The 13,226-nt window shown below is 55.6% G+C and overlaps 2 protein-coding genes across 2 annotated transcripts in view; both read left to right on the top strand.

Moving 5' to 3' along the window:
• LOC309525753 (uncharacterized protein) overlaps window positions 1-13,226 on the top strand; it is a 400,379-nt gene that overhangs the window by 304,403 nt on the left and 82,750 nt on the right. The gene's annotated exons all lie outside the window — the stretch shown is intronic.
• On the top strand, window positions 4,616-10,572 carry LOC309527142 (tapasin-like). Its single transcript, XM_082213694.1, is given in 9 exon segments — window positions 4,616-4,783; window positions 5,768-6,077; window positions 6,864-7,035; window positions 7,037-7,091; window positions 7,093-7,135; window positions 7,633-7,959; window positions 8,325-8,414; window positions 9,171-9,211; window positions 9,541-10,572. Coding segments are annotated over 9 exon segments (1,044 nt in total). The 5' UTR covers window positions 4,616-4,780; the 3' UTR covers window positions 9,544-10,572.

Genomic DNA, 13,226 nt, shown 5'->3' on the forward strand with positions numbered 1-13,226 from the left:
GGGAGGTTTTTAAGAGCTCTAGCTATCCGGTATTCCTTACTTCCTTTTTCCTTAACCATTCACCTGGGGTCCCTTTTCCACTCTGCCGATCCCGCCCAATTCCTCATGGGCTATTCCCTCCTGGCAACCTCCTACCTATCGTCACAACTCAGGAAAGGGGGCCCTACTGAACGCCCGCACCGTGCGGTGCCAGATCGGGTGGTCCCTGGACAGAGGTTTGGGTCGAAAATCCCCCTTGCTTTCGGAAGCGGGCTTACAGTACACGTGGTATTGTAGCCCGACCGGTGCGGCTGGGATTGGGATAGAAAGCAAGACCACTTCCTGCCCCCTAGAAAGGACGCTCGGGAAGATCGGAAAGAGAGCTCCAACCCCTTGCTTTCAACTGGGATGCCCGTTTGCGGAGAGTCGGCTATCTTTCAAGTCGGGTCTCTCCGTCTTACCTTTCGGGCTCCCAATTGGTGCGGCTGGCTGGAGGGTTTAGATAAAGAGATAGAGCTCAGAACCCCCCTTTGGGTCGAGCAGCGGTCCACGGTCTCTCTCACTGACTGGACCAAGAGAAAGGCAAGAAGGTACGATAGAGAGGAGGGCAGAGAATTCAGTTGCCAGGAGACTTCCACCCCTTCCCACCAGTGCACTGGATTTTCCTATACTCACGCGTCTTCCCCGTCGATCCGATCCCGGGATCGATGAATGAGCCGGCTGGATCCCTTTTGCTCCCCGGCTGAACTCCTGGGGCTTCCGATTACCGCCCGGGAGATGGCCGGAGGTCCAAAAGGGTCTTCTCGGGCAAATTGGCCCGCAGCCGGCTGAAGAATTCGGGGCCTCCGGTCAGCAACCCGGGAGAACCGCTAGCCCCACGTTGGGCGCCAAGCTGTTACGGAAAATCTGGGTGCGTATCTACCCTGCCACCCAGCCAATCGGACCAAGTCCGTGGATTCTAGCGGAAGAAAAGGAAGCTCAGCCGGACGCAGGAGCAAAATGCGAAGATCCAAGTTTATTGCGCAACAGGTTCAAGACGAGATTGAACCCCGAGAATGGGGCGACATAAACTTTTAAAAGTTCCCACCAAGTCCCATAACACAGTGCGAGAAACGTCATGAATACATTATGGGAAGGTTGGATTTCATGGGTTACATCATGAATACATTACACACGTCATGAATATGTCAGAGAAAAGGTGGGGTTAGACTAATTTACATTTGAGGAAAGGGAGGGGGAATATGCAGAGCGAGGGTCATACACAAATATACATTCCATGAGTACCGGTGGCGGTGAGACAATGGGTTACTGATATGCACTGTCTGCCACCTGGTATTGCCCGGGGGACGGGCTGGGCAGAGCGATCTGACAGGATTAAGGAGTTCCTGTGTACGTGACTTGCCGTCTCGAGGATTATGGAGTCGGCCAACATCATGGAGTCCTGGGGAAACTGAGTCGAATGACACCAAGAGCAAGAAAATTGGAGCTGCGGTTGATTTTATATGAATTTTTGAAAGGTTCTGATGACTTTCAGTCCGTTCCGTAGCCTAGATCAAAAGCGGAAGCAGAATGTATCCATTCTTGCAGAAATGGATACATTGTAACAAGGGTTTGACAGTTTTACGAGGTCGGGAGTTTCGGTTCTATTGTTCTCGCCATGGGGGGCCGTCAGCAGCTCGTCAGGAGGTTAAATGAGGCGTGCAAGAGCTCCCTGAGCTAGCTCCTGCAGGACGAATGCATGGCTGTGATTGGCCAAAGCGCGGCCATAGGAATAAGCGGAGAAGGGAAACACTCGGTCTACTCATTCTAAGTATGGAGCGCAGATAGGCATAGGAAAGGATAGGGAATATATATATACTCGAGCTTATTTCGCTCGGGAAAAGGTCTGGGAAACATGTGGTGCTTGTGCAACGGTGAAGGGGGTTCGAGGGTGGGTGTGCGGTGGTACCCTTGAGGTCATCGCCTCGGACCGCCAAAAGGAAGGGAGGAAATAGGCACCCCCCCCCTCAGTCCGTATCACCCTCCACTCCCCTCTCTCAGTCCGCCCCCCACACCCAGGGCGTCCCCTCAGCCCTCCTTCTTGGGGGTCTCCCTTCCCTCCCCCTCTCAGTCTGCCCCCCACACCCAGGGCGTCCCCTCAGCCCTCCTTCTTGGGGGTCTCCCTTCCCTCCCCCTCTCAGTCTGCCCCCCACACCCAGGGCGTCCCCTCAGCCCTCCTTCTTGGGGGTCTCCCTTCCCTCCCCCTCTCAGTCCGCCCCCCACACCCAGGGCGTCCCCTCAGCCCTCCTTCTTGGGGGTCTCCCTTCCCTCCCCCTCTCAGTCTGCCCCCCACACCCAGGGCGTCCCCTCAGCCCTCCTTCTTGGGGGTCTCCCTTCCCTCCCCCTCTCAGTCTGCCCCCCACACCCAGGGCGTCCCCTCAGCCCTCCTTCTTGGGGGTCTCCCTTCCCTCCCCCTCTCAGTCTGCCCCCCACACCTAGGGCGTCCCCTCAGCCCTCCTTCTTGGGGGTCTCCCTTCCCTCCCCCTCTCAGTCCGCCCCCCACACCCAGGGCGTCCCCTCAGCCCTCCTTCTTGGGGGTCTCCCTTCCCTCCCCCTCTCAGTCCGCCCCCCACACCCAGGGGGTCCCCTCAGCCCTCCTTCTTGGGGGTGATACGGACTGAGGGGGGGGGTGCCTATTTCCTCCCTTCCTTTTGGCGGTCCGAGGCGATGACCTCAAGGGTACCACCGCACACCCACCCTCGAACCCCCTTCACCGTTGCACAAGCACCACATGTTTCCCAGACCTTTTCCCGAGCGAAATAAGCTCGAGTATATATATATATTCCCTATCCTTTCCTATGCCTATCTGCGCTCCATACTTAGAATGAGTAGACCGAGTGTTTCCCTTCTCCGCTTATTCCTATGGCCGCGCTTTGGCCAATCACAGCCATGCATTCGTCCTGCAGGAGCTAGCTCAGGGAGCTCTTGCACGCCTCATTTAACCTCCTGACGAGCTGCTGACGGCCCCCCATGGCGAGAACAATAGAACCGAAACTCCCGACCTCGTAAAACTGTCAAACCCTTGTTACAATGTATCCATTTCTGCAAGAATGGATACATTCTGCTTCCGCTTTTGATCTAGGCTACGGAACGGACTGAAAGTCATCAGAACCTTTCAAAATTCATATAAAATCAACCGCAGCTCCAATTTTCTTGCTCTTGGTGTCATTCGACTCAGTTTCCCCAGGACTCCATGATGTTGGCCGACTCCATAATCCTCGAGACGGCAAGTCACGTACACAGGAACTCCTTAATCCTGTCAGATCGCTCTGCCCAGCCCGTCCCCCGGGCAATACCAGGTGGCAGACAGTGCATATCAGTAACCCATTGTCTCACCGCCACCGGTACTCATGAAATGTATATTTGTGTATGACCCTCGCTCTGCATATTCCCCCTCCCTTTCCTCAAATGTAAATTAGTCTAACCCCACCTTTTCTCTGACATATTCATGACGTGTGTAATGTATTCATGATGTAACCCATGAAATCCAACCTTCCCATAATGTATTCATGACGTTTCTCGCACTGTGTTATGGGACTTGGTGGGAACTTTTAAAAGTTTATGTCGCCCCATTCTCGGGGTTCAATCTCGTCTTGAACCTGTTGCGCAATAAACTTGGATCTTCGCATTTTGCTCCTGCGTCCGGCTGAGCTTCCTTTTCTTCCGCTAGAATCCACGGACTTGGTCCGATTGGCTGGGTGGCAGGGTAGATACGCACCCAGATTTTCCGTAACAGGGGTCTCCCTCTGCTCCCCCCTCTCAGTCCACTCCTCACACCCAGGGGGTCCCCTCAGCCCTCCTTCTTGGGGGTCTCCCCTCCCCCTCTCAGTCTGCCCCCCACACCCAGGGGGTCCCCTCAGCCCTCCTTCTTGGGGGTCTCCCTTCCCTCCCCCTCTCAGTCCGCCCCCCACACCCAGGGCGTCCCCTCAGCCCTCCTTCTTGGGGGTCTCCCCTCCCCCTCTCAGTCTGCCCCCCACACCCAGGGGGTCCCCTCAGCCCTCCTTCTTGGGGGTCTCCCTTCCCTCCCCCTCTCAGTCTGCCCCCCACACCCAGGGCGTCCCCTCAGCCCTCCTTCTTGGGGGTCTCCCTTCCCTCCCCCTCTCAGTCTGCCCCCCACACCCAGGGCGTCCCCTCAGCCCTCCTTCTTGGGGGTCTCCCTTCCCTCCCCCTCTCAGTCCGCCCCCCACACCCAGGGCGTCCCCTCAGCCCTCCTTCTTGGGGGTCTCCCTTCCCTCCCCCTCTCAGTCCGCCCCCCACACCCAGGGCGTCCCCTCAGCCCTCCTTCTTGGGGGTCTCCCTTCCCTCCCCCTCTCAGTCCGCCCCCCACACCCAGGGGGTCCCCTCAGCCCTCCTTCTTGGGGGTCTCCCTCTGCTCCCCCCTCTCAGTCCACTCCTCACACCCAGGGGGTCCCCTCAGCCCTCCTTCTTGGGGGTCTCCCTTCCCTCCCCCTCTCAGTCTGCCCCCCACACCCAGGGCGTCCCCTCAGCCCTCCTTCTTGGGGGTCTCCCTTCCCTCCCCCTCTCAGTCTGCCCCCCACACCCAGGGGGTCCCCTCAGCCCTCCTTCTTGGGGGTCTCCCTTCCCTCCCCCCACCTTCCCCTCCAAGCTCCCCCCTCAGAAAAGGCGCCTTGCCTTTTCCCGCCAAAAGGGCTGGCTCCGCCCCCCGCTGGCTTGGCAGCCAATCAGAGCGAGGCTCCAGGAAATTTCTGAGGGACTAAATCCGCTGATTGGCCTGGCTCTGCTGTCCATCACAGGCCCAAACATGGTTGGCCTTTGGCAGCTTCCTTATTTCTATATCTATTATCCATGTTATCCATTTTAAACTCTTAGTAATAATAATAATAATAAATTTTATTTATATCCCGCCCTCCCCAGCCGAAGCCGGGCTCAGGGCGGCTAACAACAATCAAATAATCAAACAGTCAAATAATCACACATTCTAAAAATTAATTAAAATCAAATCTTAGGGCTTGAGATCATTTGCACTCACTGTGCTGGGTGCCAGAGCCCCCCGAGGCCCCGGGGAGACCCACGTGAAGTGATGGTGAGGGCCAAGAGGCCTGGCTCCGGGTTCAACCACACAATTTAAACTGAGAATACTGGAATAATAAAAAGGGAATAGAGAACAAAGAAATAAAAAGGGGGGAAGGTATATTCCAATACATCACTATATATGCAAACAACTACAGTTCCGTACATGCTTCTCTGGTAAATAGGTACAGTGCTTTTTTCCTAAGAAACGTTCAGGGTTACTCTCATTTTGACTCAAGAAAATCACCATTTTATAGTTCCAATTGGGAAAAATAAATACAGTAAATAGACAAAAGAAATCATCTCAAGAACTTAGGAGTCCTATTGTTGTGGATTAACTTTATTTAAAATAAAAAAAATTCCTTCCAGTAGCACCTTAAAGACCAACTAAGTTAGTTCTTGGTATGAGCTTTCGTGTGCATGCACACTTCTTCAGTGTATCTTCTTCAGTTTATTTTGACTATGGCAGACCAACACGGCTACCTATCTACTAACTTTATTTAGTTATGCTTATTCTGGATCTACTTCAAATTGGTTTCCAACCTCAACATTTCCACTTTTCAGAGGTACAAAGCTGCTTGGTTGTTTTGGTTTGACCCAGAACGGTGGAGTTGGGAACCCCAAAGGTCATCCACTCCAACCCCCTGCGATGTAGGTTGGGGGGTCCGGCAGTGGAGAGACCAGGCTCATCATTCCCCCTGCTTTGTCCCCCCGGCAGACCCCTCTGGGGCCCTGTGGGGCGGTCAGGCCTCGGCCACCCCCTCCGCCCTGGCTGAGTCCGGATGCCAGCGAGGCTGAATCCTCCTGCGAGATCAACGCTTACGCGCCGCAAGAGTCCCACTTTGTCGCCTGGGCGGAGGGGCTGGCGGGCGGAGGGGGCTGCCCCCGCGCCCTGGAGAGGGGCAAGGGGCTCATCGCCAGCATCCAGGCCCCCGAGGCCGAGTTCGGGGTCAGCAGCGTCCTGCAGACGGAGGAGGCCCCGCCTTGGAAGCAGCAGGGTGGGGTCAGCAGCGTCACCCCCACCGCAGGTCCCCCCTGGCGAGCGGAAGGGGAGCAGCCGAGCGGTGAGAGCCCTGCGCCAGCAGCCTGGGAGAGAGGGACCGAGGGCCAGTCGGGGCTTCTCAGGCAGGCCTGCCTGGCAGGGTCAGCGCGGGGGAAGGGGAGGGGGGCCGCCTGCAGCCCCTGGGAGGAGAAGGCGGGGCAGAGATGCAGTCATTGGGAGTGCCCAAAGTCATTGGTTACACCTTCATGGGGGTCAGGGGGGTAGGGGGCACCGTGGGGCAAGCGGAAAGCGGAAATCCCTGGATCAAATGCATCTGCTGGGTGGAACTACTTGGAGTAGTTTGAAGTGGATTTTGAGTCATTTGGCAAGTAATTGTTGCTCTTTCAAATCTTGCTTCCATCTTACTGGGTCGTGCAAACAGTTGTTCCAAACCATGCCTCTTTTAGGGCACTGGCTGAAAGGGAGAGCGTTTATGGGGGTCCCCCCCCAAATCTGAGGACCACGAAATTAAATGAATAAATCAAATAGATTGTGGGCTTGTTCAGAGCCGTCTTTCCCATAGGGCGCTGGCCTCTCGGGGGATCGCTCTCCTGCATTGGCATGGGGGAGAGGTGCGCCCCCCACAATGGCTGGCAGTGCGCAGCTACGGCCACCCCAACACTAATGGGCAGACATTTGCAGCCTGTCGCCGCATCTGCTAAACACGGCCCTGGGTTTGTTGTTTTTCCCTTCTGGGATTCCTCCCTTGCACGGGGGTTGGTCTAGATGACCGCTGGGGATCTCTCCCGCTCACCTCGCCCTCCTTGCGCAGCGGTGCTGTCGGTCTTCACGCGGACGCCGCGCCTGGAGTCCCGCCTCGGGCGCCCGGCGGTCCTGCACTGCGGCTTCTCGGCGCCGGCCTCAGCCTTCTCGGTGGAGTGGCGCCATCAGTTCCGGGGGGCCGGGAAGGTGGTGCTGGCCTTCGACGGAGCCACGCGGGGGGTGCCTGCGGAGCGTGGCCGTCCGCCACGAGGGCACCTACATCTGCACCGTCTACCTGCCCCCACCTGCACGCCCAGCAGGCGCTCGAGTTCAAGGTGGTGGGTGAGTGAGCGACCGGGGGGTCTCCCTCGCAGGGAGGGCGGAGGGAAGGAGGGGGAAAGGGGGGTCCACTGCCCAAAGGGACCCCCATGGAGCCAGCATCTTGTATTCTCACAGTCCAAATGCCGGCCAGGCCCTAGGGATCTAGATAGACTGCTCCTGGGCCTGGAGGCGCCAAAAGAACATAGGGAGAGTGCTTCAACCTCGCAGTGGCCAAATTGCCCTGAGATCCCTGCCTGGCAGGGGTTGGGCTAGATGACCCTTGGGGATCCCTTCCACCTGTCTGATTCTACGCTTCTAAGAACCAAGCGATCCAGAGAGACTGCCCCTGGGCTGGGAGGCTCCTTAAGAAGCGCCTGGCCACTTGGTCAGGCCAACGGGGACCCTGTCTTCCTCAGGATTCGAATCCAAGAGCCCCCCTCCCCTCCCGGCAGCTGGGAGCCTGCAGTGCTCCTGGTTGTCAGCAGGGGGCACTCTGCTCACTCCCTCTCGCCCTGCAGAGCCGCCCCAGGTGACACTGCACCCCACGACGCTCTCCGTGCCCCCCAGCGCCCGGCCCCAGCTGGCCTGCGAGGTCTCCGGCTTCTTCCCTCTGGGTGCCTCGGTCAGCTGGAAGCGGAGGGGGTCCGGCACCCCCCAGGACGCCTTCCTGGACATCGGGGACTCGGGGCACCGCCAGGCTCCTGACGGCACCTTCAGCTTCACCAGCTTCGCCCGCCTGCTGCCCGTCCTGACCGAGGACCACGGGGTCTCCTACGTCTGCCATGTGGGCTACGCCGGGCTGGGCGAGGCGGGGGTCAAGAAGGCGGTCGTGCTCCATGTGGCAGGTGGGGGTCTGCACTTGGGGGTCTGTGCCGGGGTCCCCTGGGGGCTGGGTAGCAATGCCCAGAAGATCGGCTGCGGGTGCGATTCCTGACTGGCGGAGGTTGGGGGGTCGCCTGTCCTGGGTGATTGAGCTGGGATTCCTCCCTTGAAGGGGGTTGGGCTGGATGACCGCTGGGGTGCCCTCCCAACTAGGATTCTGTGAATTGGCACTGATCAAGTCGGGCATGGGGTGGAGGATATGGGGGGTGGGGCGACGGTGCAGCTTTGGGACCTGCACTGGGTGGCCAAGGCAGGGTGGGGGTCTGACGTCGCCCCCCTTCTCCCTCTCTGACGCCCCCCTTCTGCCTCTGCCCCTTCTCCCACCCAGGGTCCCTGGGCCCCTCCCTGGAGGACGCCATCGGCTTGTTCCTGGTCGCCATTGTGCTCCTGGGGGTCTTGCGGTCCTTCTTCCGATGGGGTAAGGTTGTTCCCACCCACCCCTTCTGTACTGTTATTTTTGCTATCAATATGGTCCTATTTTACCATGTGGTCAATATTTTAGGGGATACTTTAGCTGAGATTCCTGGGGTCCCTTCGGATTCTACAATTCTAGGATTCTATCAATGTACACAGCATCCTCCTTTTCTGGATCTCCGGGCAGTTTGCGGCATAAAAATGCACGATGAAAACACAACGTACATGATAAAAATGAGAACCAAAACAAATAACCCAGCCTCCCTCAAGTCTAATTATTATAATGAAAAATAGAAATATTTTCCTGGGGGAGACAATTCAGAATCTATTAAGACCATGCAAATATTGACAGTAAAAGCAGCTGAGAAATCTCTCCTCCACCACCTGACACCTTTGATTGGTGGAACTGGCACTGGCCAATTGACTCCCCTTTCCCACAGTTGCCAGTACAAGAAGCTCAGCTGGGAGAGACTCTTGATTTCAGGGTTGTGGGTTCAAGATTCCTGCCTTGCGGGGGGTTGGACTAGATGACCCTCGGGGTCCCTCCCGGCTCCAACAACCTTTGGAACTCCATGCCTCTTGATACCAACCAGGCGCCTTGGCCAGACTCTCTTTGGTCGCCTGCTAAAAACATCCCTGCCCAGCGGCTCAGAAATGTTGATTTCCTTTTCAGCTTTCTGCATGCTTTCAAGTATTCCTGTCCATTTCCCTGGGTTTTCTCGTCATTCACCTTTCCCTGCTTCATTTTCCTCCTTTTCAGCTTCTGAAGAAAAACCCAAATCGGAGAAGCCCAAATCCGAGGTCAGTGCTCAAGATACGCCCAAGACTGCCAAGTTCTCTCGATTCCTCATTTTTCTATTCTTTTTAAAAAAACATCTCTGTGCCACCCACTGAGAGGCAGTGCGGTGCAGTGGTGAGAGGGCCAGACTAGGCCCTGGCAGAGAGATCTGGGTTTGAATCCCCAGTCCCTGGCCATGATGAAGCTCGCAGGGGGGCTGGGGGGCAGGATCCAGCCTGCCTACTTCTCACAGGGTTCTTGTGGAGCAATTCCTGCAATTGCAACCCCCAGCCAGCTAATGTTTCCTCTCCGAATTGGGTCAGTATCTCACAGATTTCTCTTCTTTCTGCAGTAACGGACTTTGGGCAACCCTGCTCCCGGCTTGATTTGTTGCCTGTCTCCGGATCCCGTTGAAAGAGCAAAGTGGATCGTAGGCCCCCGGACTCCTGGGTCCCTCCTCTTTGGCTGCCCAGTCTTGCCCCTCCGGTCCCTTGTTGGAAGCCCCCTTCCCCTGCCTTTTTGGGGTCAGGGGTCTGCTTGGCTTCACATCCTGCAGATTCACAGCTGTGATTTTAAGGAGGGGGCCAGATCTGTGCATAGCAAAAGCCCCCCTTTCTGACAGTCCCTGCCCCTCCTCACTTGCGTGCTGGGAAATTATAGAAGTGTAGAATTGGGAGGGGGCCCTGAGGGTCATCTAGTCCAGGGGTCTGCAACCTTTAAGACAAAAAGAGCCACTTGGACCCGTTTCCGAAGGAAAAAAAAACTGAAAGCCACAAAACTCGTCATTATAAAAATAACTTTTTTGTCACTTTTTAAAAATTATTTCTTTGTTTGACCCCTCAGAATTACTCCTCCTCATAGAAATAAATGTTAAATTAACAAGTTACCTTTTTGTGTGTGTGTGTTCTTCACTCCCCTTCAAAACAGTGACCAGCGTACATGCCCCCTTTCAGTGCAGTGACCAGCGTACATGCCCCTTACAATGTAGTGGGCAGGCGGGAAGGTGACGTTGGGACGGTACGTGACTAACGCACACACCGCCCCCATGCGACGTCACAGCCAGTACAGCGCCCGCCACAGTGGGGAGTGTCGGGGCGCACACTGCGCCTCCTCCCCTCGCTAGTATCCGCCCCGGAGCCACGGCAAAGGTGTAAAAGAGCCACATGCGGCTCCGGAGCCGTGGGTTGCAGACCCCTGATCTAGTCCAACCCCCCGCAAGGCAGGAATTGCATCAAAAGCAACCCTAAGGTCCTGGGCCGCAGACTCTGCACATGCTCTGGGAGACTCTTGACGGGGGACCTGTGTTGTCTTTGGGATTGTGGGAGAGAACCTTTTTGGAGGAGGGGAGACTGACTTGAGCAAGATTGGCATATCCCTCCCCCCCCCAATAAATAAATAAGGGGTCCTCCACTTACAGAATGTGGGTCATTGGGTGTCCCTTTACCTCCCCCTCTGGGGGACCTGAAGTGGTACAGTCCAGAGCCAAGTTTATCCCCTCTAGAGACCTGGGTGCAAAAGGAGCCCGTTTCCCCACAACGTCCCTGCAGAGACGGCCAGGCAGAGCAGCTTTCGTTCCCCTCGGCCCTCTCTCTCCATACGAACAAGGACCTGCCCCCCTTCCCTCCCCCCAGAGCCCAGAATTCGCCCCCCTCCCCATTCTGTGTAGATTCTGCTGTAGACTGTAAGCCCCGTGGGGCAGAGCCAACCTGGAGAATAAACACGCCTTGAAAAGAACTGCATGCCATGTGTCTGTTTTTTCCTTCCAGGGCTGCAGGAGAGGTGAGGGTGGCCAAGTTTGATAAACAGTAGCAATAAATGGAGGAAAAGTCTGGGAAGGGGCGAGAGGCCCTCTCTGCCCCCCTCAAGACACCTCTCAGGTTCATCCAGGGTCCAAGGCCTCCTCCATTTTTGGAGGGCCAGGAAGCGAGTGGCCCCTGCAGCTTCGCCTGCTGGAAAGGGGGCCACATGCAAGAGGGCAGCCTGGCAGGGTTGTTGTGGAAGGGGGAGCTCCTGGGACCGCCTCCTGGGCCTCCTCCGCAGCTTCACTTTGTTAACGGAAAAATCCGAGGGCTCCCTTGGACAAAAAACAAAGACACCAACCAGGATTACTTGGAGCAAAACAGCAGCCTGTAGGCTTGGCCTTTATTGAACTGTTGCAACAGGGTGCTCCCCTCACTTGCAGGAGAGAGGAAGGACCCAGAAAGATGGTGTGCAAGGCCTTATAAAGACTTTTGAAATTGCCACCCTGTAGATCAAGACCTTAAAAAGCAGAGACATCACCTTGCCAACAAAGGTCTGTATAGTAAAAGCCATGGTTTTCCCAGTAGTGATGTATGGAAGTGAGAGCTGGACCATCAAGAAGGCTGATCGCCAAAGAATTGATGCTTTTGAATTCTGGTGCTGGAGGAGACTCTTGAGAGTCCCATGGACTGCAAGAAGGTCAAACCTCTCCATTCTTAAGGAAATCAGCCCTGAGTGCTCACTGGAAGGACAGATCCTGAAGCTGAGGCTCCAAGACTTTGGCCACCTCATGAGAAGAGAAGACTCCCTGGAAAAGACCCTGATGTTGGGAAAGATGGAGGGCACAAGGAGAAGGGGACGACAGAGGATGAGATGGTGGGACAGTGTTCTCAAAGCTACCAGCATGAGTTTGACCAAACTGCGGGAGGCAGTGGAAGACAGGAGGGCCTGGCGTGGTCTGGTCCAGGGGGTCCCGAAGAGTCAGACACAACTAAACGACTAAACAAGATCAAGACCACCCCCAGAAACATCATACATATATCACAGAAGGGGTGTAACCTAAGACCACCCCTCAGATACATCACACCTACATCACAAAAAAGGAGGTCTAAACAGAACATTTGAATATTGTTTTTCTCCTGTTGTTATTTATCTCCTGGCTGGCAGGTTACTTGATTGGATTGCCTGGGGAGCCTGGCCAGTCTTTTGTAATGATAAATACTTAGTTCCTGGCCCAGGTCACAGGCTCACACCCTATTCAAACACCTTTAAGACAGGATTTGTGAAGGAAAAGACAATGGGGAGGCTTTTCCACTTTGACCTTGCAAAGAAAACATTGGCTCAGTTTAGGAATCAAAATGGCTTCAGGTCAGTCTTCCTGTGCTGATCTATGTACGTGCGGTTATGAACATTACTATATATCGAAGACCTCAAAATTCCTATCACAGTCACCCCAAGAGTCAGCGCTAGGAGAAGGGCTCCACCTGCCGAAATAGGGGAAAGGCCAGGCTGGAGACTGCCCTTCTGGCCCCTCGGGGTCCCAGGAGCCCTTTATGGATGGCCCTCACTTGGAGGACCCCACTTCAGCCAGTTCCCCAGAGTCCCCCACTGGGCTCCAGTGGCCCTCTGAGGCCTGCAGGGATCAGGAGTGAGAGCAACTTCTCCTGTTGAACTACCGCCTTGTTACGGAAAATTCCGGGTGCGGAGTTGCACAGCCACCCGGCTCGTCGGACTAGGTCCGCGGGTCCTTGCGGAGGAAAAAAAAAGGAACTCAGCCGGACACAGGAGCAAACTACGAAGATCCGAGTTTATTGCGCAACAGGTTCAAAATGGCATTGAACCCCGAGTATGGGGTGACACAAACTTTTAAAAGTTCCCTCCATGACCCAGAATACAGTGCAAGAAACGTCATGAATACATTATGGGAAGGTCATGTTTCGTGGGTTACATCATGAATACATTACACACGTCATGAATATCTCAGGGAAAGGTGGGGTTACACTGATTTACATTTGAGGGAAGGGAGGGGTGGAATATGCAGAGCGAGGGTCATACACGAATATACATTTCATGAGTACCGGTGGCGGTGGGACAATGGGTTACTGATATGCACCGTCTACCACCTGGTATTGCCTGGAGGAAGGGCTGGGCAGAACGATCTGACGGGATTAAGGAGCTCCTGTGTACGTGACTTGCCGTCTCAGGGATTATGGAGTCGGGTAACATCATGGAGTCCTGGGGAAACTGAGTCGAATGACACCAAGAGCGAGAAAATTGGAGCTGTGGTTGATTTTATAT

This window comes from Podarcis vaucheri (assembly GCF_965113315.1).
Source record: "Podarcis vaucheri genome assembly, chromosome: 2".
NCBI classification, from domain to species: Eukaryota; Metazoa; Chordata; class Lepidosauria; order Squamata; family Lacertidae; genus Podarcis; species Podarcis vaucheri.